This window comes from Sinocyclocheilus rhinocerous, unplaced genomic scaffold, assembly GCF_001515625.1.
Source record: "Sinocyclocheilus rhinocerous isolate Xijiao unplaced genomic scaffold, SAMN03320098_v1.1 scaffold869, whole genome shotgun sequence".
Lineage (NCBI taxonomy): Eukaryota > Metazoa > Chordata > Actinopteri > Cypriniformes > Cyprinidae > Sinocyclocheilus > Sinocyclocheilus rhinocerous.
Genome location: NW_015653483.1, coordinates 1,206,907 through 1,217,613, shown reverse-complemented (window position 1 = coordinate 1,217,613; position 10,707 = coordinate 1,206,907). Strand labels below are relative to the sequence as shown.

Below are 10,707 nucleotides of genomic sequence, written 5' to 3'. Positions count from 1 at the left end.
ATTAAAAAGGGATTGGAAAATGTCTATTTTTTCCCCCCCTCTTGATCATAATTTACATAGCATTATAACTGCAGTAATGCGTATCTCAGGCAGAGAGGAGTCATTAATAATCTTCCTCATCACAGACAAGAACGTCATAGTGGTCTCATTCCACAGATCTCCGGTTCTCGTTTTCTCACTACACGCTGCCCTCTGATCTTGGCTTTCGGCTCCTTGGAACCCTGTCTGCAAACACACAGCACCCCTGCTCGGACAAAACCGATACCCCTCCAATCAGATTAAGCTACAGGGAGTTAAAGGTCTGAGATTAAACAAAAACACCTGAGCAAGGGTGAGGAGACAGGGCCAGGGATCCGTAGTGTGTCCGGTTCAACCAGAGGAGAGACCAAACAGTGTAGCCCCCCTGGAGAGACAGTCCTACTGAGCTGTTGACCTGAGCTGTGCCATTCCAAACATTCTGGGGGGAGAGACCCAGTATCTCCATCTCACTCTGTACTGGTCTCTAACCAGAAGGGTTATGCAAACAATGGCAGTATTTATTATGATGCTATTGCATAATGACAAGTTGTTTCATACAAAGACCACACTGGCCTAATTTTCTATGGACGAGTCCATTGACACGTCTAAAATGCTTCTGGAAAAGACCTTTTGACAATTTTAAAGTATGTATAGATGCCTTTTATACACATATTTCATGTGTTATTTAAAGGGATAGTTCACCCAAAAATGAAATGATGCTATTATTTACTCACCATCATGTAATTTCAATCCTGAAATTACTTTATTTCTTCTGTGGAAAACAAAAAGAAGATATTTTGAAAAAGTTTATTTTTTGTGCAAATAATCAGTCCATGGACAAACTTTTTTTTTAAAATATCTTCTTTTATGTTCCACAGAAGAATTTACATTTTTTAAATAATCTTTGGAAAATTGCATATTAGAACAGAACATATTAGACAAAAGACGTCAGTATCCTAAGGTAAATTTATTACAGGTTTTTAAATAAATATTTCCATCATTAAAATTATTTTACACATCCTCAAATAAAAATATATTTATATTTGTATAAAAAAACCAGACAAACAAAATGCAACAAAGAACAAAACCTTTTCCTACAGTCCATACAATACATTTATACACCTTGGAATTTACAGTTTAAACCACGGTAGGAAACCTGCGATAATCAAAATGTAGCTGCTACATTTAAATATGTATTTAAAGCTCTGTTTGCTTTAACCGTGTTTATCTCCAGAGAGTTCCAGAATCAAGAACCAGAGAGGTTACTGAGAGATGAGCTGGGTATCTTATCGCTGGGTGGTCGAGAGGTGCCCCGGCTGCCTGTGTAACCGAATACAGCCTTGTGTTGTCAGTGCATTCTCTCAGGCCCTTCAAGTCCCCTTGAGCAGCAATACGAAGAGTTATAAATTACTCTAAAACCATCGAAATCAAATGAAACCAAAGCAGAACAAGAGAGGATAGACAGATGAAGTCCACGCACTACTAAAATGTCAGCACTTACACGTCCCGTGCTTCGCTTTTCTATACTCTTACACAGGTCAGTACTACAAGTCAGGGGTACAAAAATAGATCTCTTTTTTTTTTTCTTTCTTTTTTTGTTATTTCTGAAAATTCATAGAAAACTAAAGATTAGGTATATTGTTGCTCAGTACAAAAAATGTTTGTAGGAGTCCACGAGAAGAGTCTGTTCATTGTTTGAGAAAGTCTCTCGCTCTCTGTCCTCTCCTTTTCTCCGGCTTCACTCTTCAACGCTCTCCTGAGTAGCGGGTGCGTTTAGTCCGTCTGTTGAAAGGGTAGTTGATGAAATCAAAGGGTCTGTGCTCTGCGATTTGGTGTCCCTTGGGCAGCCTCTTCATGAAGTGGACTTCCCGCTGGTGTTGCCTGGTTTTGGAGCCCTTGCGGGGTCTGCCTTTGCGTGTGAAGGCCATGTACCAGCCTTCATACTTCACATTCTGTAGAGCTGTGTAATTGTTCTCCAAGACTATCTCTGTGAAAATGCAGTCTTTCCCCTGACCGTTTCTCTGTGAGGACAAGATAAAGACAGCATTTTAGCTCCTGACTGTTGGGAAATATGAAGCTTATCGAAAAGTATTTTGGAAAACGTCTGCTCCAGTTTACATAGGGCTTCCCCACACGCACACAGCATATGCTTAAGTCATTACGATCCAAGATCAAGAGGGAGAAATGACAGCAGAAGCCAGTGACTTTCCCCTTTCAGTAAACACCAGTGCAGATTCATCCTCTGAGAAAAATAGTTCTTCTAATGTTCATTATAAAGGCAGCCAGAAACCTTATTATGTTGAGTCCAGAATGTATTAGGGTAATATTTTAATTTCCCCAGGACACTGAACAACAGAAACACTATATGGATAAGCTATATAGTGTAGTTTTGCCTAGATGCATTGCATCATTTTACGTTCATAAAAACAGGGCCTTTAAACGTTATCCGGCCAGTAAATGCAAACGGGGCAAGGAGCCAAACCAGGAGTCCAAACCTTTGCCCAGCCTCTCAACAAAATGGTCTGTTAAAAATCTCAAATCCAAAACGCTTGCATATCAACCAATAAAAAAAGCAACAACAGAAAAAACCCTCTCTCATGCAGGCTGTCGTTGGGCGGCCAATATGTCAGATAGCATAAGATCAGGGGTGCCAAGCAGATGGTCCACCTGGCAGGGTGCTGGGAGGTGGGGGCCGAACCTCCATCCCACTTTATTACCATTCACAGCAAGGAGAAGGCACAAATCCACATTGGAACAAGAGTAGCCAGCTAAAAAAAAATGAAGAAAGATCCCATTCTTCACACTCGATTTTACCTACTGCAACCAGGAATCGTCTGGTGCCCACTAACAGAAAAGACATAAAACTCTTGTTTGATTTTTTGAGCAATCTCCTTAATAATCATAAAATCAGGGACGTCCACAAGCAATTGAATGCTGAATCTACTACATGACTATATGAAAGATGATTCTGAATTTCTCATTTATCTGGTATATCGCTCACTTTCTCTTCTTATTCTCATTCATCAAAAACCTTTCAATTTGAACAGAAAAATTACTGAAACATATGCTGTGTTTGTATTACAGAGTATGTAAACTGAGCACTATTATCAGTGATAAAATTATTATATTATGACTTTTTCTCATACCTTGCCAATCAGTTTCCCTCTCCTGTTCATACAGATGTAGAATCTCGTTTCAGCTCCTTTAATTCGAACTCGACTCCCAAATGTATCCGTCTCCACTATGAGCTTGGCTGGAAAAAGAAAAGAAGATTTTTTTAAAAATTATTATTAGATGATGTGACTTGGAAAATCTAAATTACAATCAGTCAATCAATAGGAAAAATTCATGAGTAAACACACGTGCACATATGCGCACAGAGATATACCGGCATAAACGTGAAATCTAAAGGGACTACTTTTAGGATTTTTGTAAGCTTAAATTCTAGCAGAATGATAAAAACATGTGCACTTCAATTCTTCTGGAAGGAACCAAAGGTTTCCTGGCAGGACTTTCAACTTTTTACCTTTTTTGTAAGTACATAATGTGTGAATTATCATCACATGTACCAAAAAAAACAAAAAAAAACTCTGAAATATTTGAGTTAAATGCACCATTAATAATAATAATAATAATAAACATAACAATAATTTTAAAACTTGCTTTTTTATTTATTTATTTTTTATTAATTATGAAATATTATTATAAGAAAAAGTATTACAAGAAAATACAAGAAAATCAGGGAAGTGTTTGCAGGGAAGCTGACTTTCCATGATATATATTCTCCATGCCAAGAACTAGCACTTGCAGTCATTCTCTGATTCAGCCCCTGTACTCTGAGTGATCGTAAAGAGTTATGGTTCAAATGGAGGGGGTCAGATAACCTGCTGGTGAAGAGCCTAACCACAAGCCCAGAGCTGGAGCCAGGCACTGGCCCAAACTAACAGCCCTGCTGTCTCTACAACATGCTCAGGTGACATGGATGTCACCAAAACCATGCAGAGCTATAGCCAGGCTTCCAAAAATACCACAACAGAGCTGGTAATTATTGGGTTTGAATGTGGCGAAACCACATAAGTGAGAGGTGCAAATAATAGAGATCTGATTTAGGTAAAGTAACAAATTAAATATGTAAGAGAAATGTTTTTATTTTGTTCGTAATGATTATCTATTTGAATTTTTTTTTACAATATTTTAACCAAACTTATGATTGTATAAATTATCAACTAATAGAACACTTAATCACTGATGTATTATTTTATAAAACCAAAGATACACATTAATCATAAAACTGATCCTAGAAATACTTAAAACCGTTAGATAGGGTATTTAGGCTCTATGAGATCTGTCATCAGGACCGAATGACCGTAGAAAGCAAACGTGAGGGTCAGAATTCGGCTAGACATATTTTCATCCTGAGCTGGTCGGGAGAGGAGGGGAACGTTCTTCAGGAAATGTTCAGATGGTTGAAGTAAGATGAGTTCTAATGGCTCTTCCAGACCCGCACGTCTCTCTAGAGACTCACCTTCAACAATCTAGAATCCATTTAACATTTTTTGCACTCCACTGCTTTTTTAACTTCACCAACTGACCAGATGCCCAACAATTCAATTGCAGTGTAGATCCACAAAATAAGCAAGCACAAATAAAGTTCCAGTTAGAACCAAAAATGGCATTTACAGCCTGATATCATCTAGAGTTAACCTTTTTATTCCCTAGTTTTTCAGAAAACATTTATGTTGCGGGGCTTTGGACACATAAAAGAACCTACAATGAAATAGCTTTTTGATCTCCAAAGAACCATATAGTCAAGACCCCATGCAGCGAAAAAGAACAACTGAAGAACCGTATTACACATGTTCTTCAATGTATTTAGCAAAATATTCACATGCAAAATGCATTTAAAATAATAATCCTCAAAACGCCAAAGCATCACAAAAGGTTTCATGGTTTGAATAAACAGACTTCATGATTTTATGTGCGACAAATAAGGAGGATGCTCTTACCATGAGCGTCACCATCTTCGGCCATGGCGTTGATTTTCTTGTTGGCCAGAACTTGCACGTGCTTGCCGCTGGTTCGACTGTAAAGCTGGTAGGTCCGGATTAGTCTACGGCTGACCCGGTCCGTCACCTTACTTTGCTCACTCACATGCTGTGTAAAATTAGGCGGGGACTGAATGGTTACCTGCCAGAAATTAAATACCATATAATCAATACCTGCACATACTGCTTCATCATTCGTTCATACGGGCCTATAAATTACACCGTGCTCCAATATAATCATTTAAAATAGGCCTGAAGCAATCGAAATGAGAAAAGGTATCCGTAACGTAGGCTATTCACTTCATTTTTAATTTTGGATTTTAGAAAACAAAATGCGCTGTTAAGAAAAGTGTCGTTTGTGGCTTAAAATTCATTACATTTTAAGCCAAACTGTCCTAAACGCCTAAATTGAGCCCTTTATGTTATTATGTGCCCACGATATGTTTCATCATTGACTCAAGGCTGGCATACTTCACGCGCTCATGCCCACGCGCCTGTGCCAGTATGTTAGTGTTACCTGCCAGGTTACAGCGCCCACTGTGATACCCATCTGATAAGAACCTCCTCTCCCATCGCACTTTTACTGCCTTTTAATTTAACGGCTATACGTGCATTTCTATGCAAAACAATTGTATATATAAATAAAATATACATCTTAATTTAGGAGCGCGTGTTTACGCATTCTGTAGCTATATTAAAGTATCTAAGTATGGAATTGATATATTAGAGTAGTGGTGCTTTTCTCTAACAATACATGTAATTTCTCTATCAATATATGTATGTAAATTAAAACATTATTAAATGTTATATACGTATATACTGTTAAACATTAACAGTATATAAGCATATTTAAAGATGTTGCACATACCTGAGCATAGTAGCAAAACGCAAAGAGGTGAAGGAATCTGCAAGAGAGAAAATCTCACATTAGACTTTGGAAAGCGAAGCTGTAAATGTTTGAAAACAAATAATAAAGGAAATATACTTACAGATAACTCAATCGTGATGGAATGAATCTCATGTTGCTGGAATGGAAGGGCCTCACAGAAAAAAAAAAAGTGTGTAATTTGCAGAGATTTAAAAAAAACAAAAATCAGGTTTTCCAGTTGAAATGCATAAAGTCCTGCGCTGTTATCCAAACTGTGACTCGCAACATATGATGAACAGATCAACTGGCAAATTACAAAATCTGCTGCTCAGAAGCAGAACAAATGTCCAGGATATTATTTTCAGACTGGCACCAGTGACAAGTAATAAGCACTAACTGGGTTTCCTTCATAAGAACGAGAACAACACATAAGTGCACTTAACGCAAAACTCACAGCATGTAAACGGTTTACTTTTCAAGTTTTCTGATGCACCTAATCATACAGACTCGAGTCCCGTGCTCCATGAAGGTGAGGAGCGCAGCAGAAATAGATCCTTTGACGTTTGATCCAGTCTGACTCCTGCGTGAATGTCAGTCAGAGGAGGCAGAACAGTGCATCTGATGAGCTTTCTTCAAGAAGCAGTGCTGCTGGACTCTCTTATCCCCTCCTCTTCTCCCATTGCCAGTCAGTCTCCAATGTCAACCCCGCTCGCGCTGACACCCCTGGTTAAAATGGTAGGGTTGGTCCTGGAGGAACAAGCCCCCTTTTCAATAGAACAAAAGCAGGGGGGTCTCACTCAAACCCCCACCCCGAACCATTTTTAATATGCCTTCACCTGAGTCCATAAGCAATCGGAGTTTAGAGGAGCGCGCATTGATATGTTCGGTTAATAATAAAATGTCAAATTAATTATAATCATTCATTTAGGACTTTACTGAACAGGAAATAAAAATAAAATAAAATATATTTAAAAAAAAACATAATAATAAAAATGTATATTCTCATCCAAACCTACAATTATCAAACATCAAGTGGCTAAAATTGGTTAATTCTAATTTCAAAACTGAAACCGAGGCTATTGTGCAACGCAGCAGACTGCAGAACTGGTTTGCCGCTGACTTGTGTATTGCAAAAGGAAAGTGTGAGACATATTAAAAGGATTACAGACGATTATCGTTTTTTTCTCAAAAGAAAAATCCATAAAACATCAGAAGGATAACACAGGTGTGAAGTGTCCCATTTCTTGTCAAGCACTGCCAGTGCTCTTTAAACTCCCATAAAAGTCTGTAAGAATCTGTCATTAAATGACATAGCTCTGATATGTTATTTCATGTTACATTTGATACTAAATCACGCATAATAGGCAACTAAATTACAACTTTTCTGAAATGTAATTTAAATGCATTTAATGTTAACTAAATATAGACTTCAAATAATAAAAATTTGAGATGCGCGAACATATTACAAGAAGGCATTTAGTCAAGCAAAGAAAAAGATCAAGTCGATCAATCTATTTCTAATCTGGACTAATTAAACGTCTAAATAAATCAGCCCCACCCTCCATTATGTTACTTTTCAAAAACAGACATCAGAGTAAATTCTGATGGCCCACCATCACTCAAGAGAGGTCGCCCCTTATTCGCAGGTTTTTAAATGGTTAAATGCCTTATAGCCCACGCCCGTCAAATGAAATGTTGAAGATGAAAAGCTACAAGTGAAACTTATTTGATCAGCAATTAAAATGTCACCAACAAATGGGATGATATTAGACAGATCATAATGATTATTTTTTGTGTGCGCTGTCACCGCAAACACATTCTCTTTATGTGAATACTAAATGGACTACGAAAAACTCTATAAGCACTAATTTGAGGAATATGTGGAAAGTCCCATGCAACAATAGTTTGTTCCACAGGAGGGCGCCACTCAAAACTATATATATATATATATATATATATATATAAATTTATAAACTGTTTAAGGTCGACCGGGGAGTAACGATTGTGAACTAACAACATTTTATGTATTTCTATATTTGTTTCCAAATTTATTTGCTTTTTAGTTATTATTTGAAATGCTTCCAGTGTGTTTAGTACTTAAAATGAAAAACATTTTGAAGAAATATTTCTTACTTAAATGAATTCATGCAGACAATTTACTATTAGTCTTAAACGTAGTTAAATAGATAAGAACAACAACACTCTTTGTATTTGACCTTAATTCGCACAGTTTAGAGATTAATAGTGGATTTCTAAACTAATTGTAGCATATAAATATGGGAATATTATAGGCCTATGAAAGTTTGAGTTACAGACATTTAAAACTAAATGTTACAACACACCCACTCTCCCCTATTTTACATGACTAATGAGATTCAATAAGGGATTCTATATTCATATAAATTATATTGATATTAAACATACCTTTGAAAAAACAGACAAACAGCAGAATGTTGTTCCATAAAAATGCATTTTATTGATAAGCTCTAATGTCTTATTAGTAAAAATATAGCCTTATGTCATATGTGTATGTCCATTTTGCCAATCAACAATTCTCAGAAGTTTTGTTTTCATGTTAATTTATGAGCAATTGTGATGAGCTATTGATCTGTGCAGTATGATTCAAATACCTGGTGATATCTCTGCTTTTGAAGGAAATACTTCCTCAAGTACTGTCTTGGGACATGACATGTTTTCGTTCTTTCTTTTTTGTATACATTGGGCTTGGTGTTTAAGTGGACCGATATTAATGGAGCATTGAAAAGTCAACCATCTCATTCCATGGCTGAGTACTTCAGCATGGCCTGAGGCAGAGCTGGGCTCCTGGTTAACTTCGTGTCTAACTGTCTGTTGCTCATTGCCTAATTAACTGCAGGATGACTAGTCTGCAGATGAGCTGCTGTCAACCTACTGCACACATTTGCACAAAAACAAACTGAATATACAAGAACAGAGCTAAAGGGAAAAAAAGATGCATTTTTGCAGAAGGATTTACAATAAATATCTCATAATTTCTCTCTTAAGTGTAGCATGGATTTCAGTTGAGACTTTTCAATGCAGTAATCACTATTAAACCAGCACAGGATGAAGCTAATTCATTATAAATTGGATTTAATTGTCCCTAATGCAAGGCTTCTGCCAACAATTTGGTAGATAGCTATCTTCTGGTTTTAAATATTCAATGGAAATGGCATTTTTGATTAGTTTTATAAGACCAAATATTTCTAAAAGTGATTTGGACCTTAAAAATGTATCTCTTTTGATGGATTGGATCTGTAAAGAGAGAGAGAAAGAAAAGAGAGAGGCAGATATGTGGAGGGTGGAATGGCACTCCTGGAAAGCACATAACTCTCCTGAAGTGTTGACAACCATGTCTGATGTGGGCAAGGTGCCAGAGTGGAATTACTGGAATTACCAACATTTTTTCAGACCTAATGGCAGTTGTACTTTTTTCTGTCATTGTTACTTGTGTATTTCCATGCATTAAAAGCATATTTAAAACGTGAGAAAAATAAGTAAAAAGAAATATAGCTTAAGCCAGGTGATCGTTCCCACTAAAATTTTAATTCTATCATCATTTACTCACCCTCATGTTGTTCCAGACCTGCATGACTTTCTTCATTCTGTAGAATATAAAAGAAGATATTTTGAAAAATTTCTCAATGTTTTTTGTCCATACAATGGAAGTTATTTGTAATATTCCGTGGCTAGAATCCCAAATGGCTTTATGGGAGAAGGGATATTACAGTATTTTTTATTACTTCATAATGTCTTTATGTTTATTATAACATTATCTATCTATCTATCTATCTATCTATCTTTTAATCTTATTTTTATTAATTAATTAGCACCTTATTTTAATATATTTTTATTTTTTATTGTTATATTGTAAATTGAAATTTCTTGTCATTACTTGTAAACACAATCATGCCAATAAAGTACTTTTTAACTGAGAGAGAGAAAATGAGAGTGCTGCGGGTCTGAAAGGCAAAGAACAAGTGTCAGAGCTTTAGTGAAGACAGCAAGAAAAAAATGATAAAAAGTCAAAGAAGAAGGGAAAGAAAAAGCAGAGAAGAGAGAAAGAGAAGAGCAGGGGGCTGGGCCAGAAGACCCCTGCAGTGGTTGGGATGGCTGTCGATGCTCCTGGGGTTAAGAGGAGGGCAGGCAGGCCCTGTGCCTGGCTGCAGGGGGTAGGCTACCTGCTGGGTGCCTCTGGGGCCTGATGGCTCTTCCAGAGGGCCCAGAGAAAAGCGCAGGAGGGGCAGAGTGGTGGATGAGAGACTCCCCTACTGGAACCCTGCGCTTGTCAATCTGCCCTGCTTTCAACCGTGTCACCAATGACGCCTGTCTCGCCTCAGCCCTCGCCATGGTAACGCGTGACAGCCCTGCTTACAGATAAGATTCATCACAGAGCAGGCCAAGAGACCCAGCAAGACAAAACACACCCCAGGGAAGAACACTCATTTGAGTACCAATACCACTCAGCGGTGATTGAGAGGTGGCAGCATTGTTCTCACTTTTAAAGTGTCCTTTCAGAGGGACTCAAGGTGATGGACAGGCGTCACAGCAACACACACCGGCAGAACAAACCCAGAGTGAGGGACATGTTAATTGGAGGGAGGGAAGGAAATGGATAAGCAAACACACTAATGGTGAGGAACCTCGACAGCAGAGCCACAGATTAGTTCAGTATGCAAAGAATGTAATTGGCCCAACACCAGCTAATGACCTCCAAAGACTAATGTCATAGTGATCGCATGTGACACAGCCCGTCAC

The 10,707-nt window shown here is 37.7% G+C and overlaps 1 protein-coding gene across 2 annotated transcripts; it reads right to left on the bottom strand.

Moving 5' to 3' along the window:
• Positions 1-1,197: 1,197 nt before the first annotated feature.
• LOC107716294 (fibroblast growth factor 8) lies at positions 1,198-6,600 on the bottom strand. 2 transcript variants are annotated; one of them, XM_016522667.1, is made up of 6 exons: positions 6,425-6,600; positions 6,053-6,103; positions 5,932-5,968; positions 5,025-5,205; positions 3,165-3,271; positions 1,198-2,039 (listed from the first exon to the last, which is right to left on the bottom strand). In XM_016522667.1, exons 1-6 carry the CDS (start codon positions 6,454-6,456, stop codon positions 1,764-1,766), a joined length of 684 nt encoding a protein of 227 aa, XP_016378153.1. In that variant the 5' UTR covers positions 6,457-6,600; the 3' UTR covers positions 1,198-1,763. The 2 variants fall into 2 exon arrangements, with proteins under 2 accessions (XP_016378153.1, XP_016378154.1); XM_016522668.1 differs by having other exon boundaries at positions 5,025-5,172.
• Between the last annotated feature and the right edge of the window lie 4,107 nt (positions 6,601-10,707).

Coding starts and splice junctions, on each gene's coding strand:
- LOC107716294 (XM_016522667.1), bottom strand. CDS start 6,456: ATGGAGCACGGGACTCGAGTCTGTATGATTAG. Junction 6,104..6,424: donor ACTCGAGTCTGTATGATTAG/GTGCATCAGAAA, acceptor TTTTTCTGTGAG/GCCCTTCCATTCCAGCAACA. Junction 5,206..5,931: donor CGTTTTGCTACTATGCTCAG/GTATGTGCAACA, acceptor AATTTCTGGCAG/GTAACCATTCAGTCCCCGCC.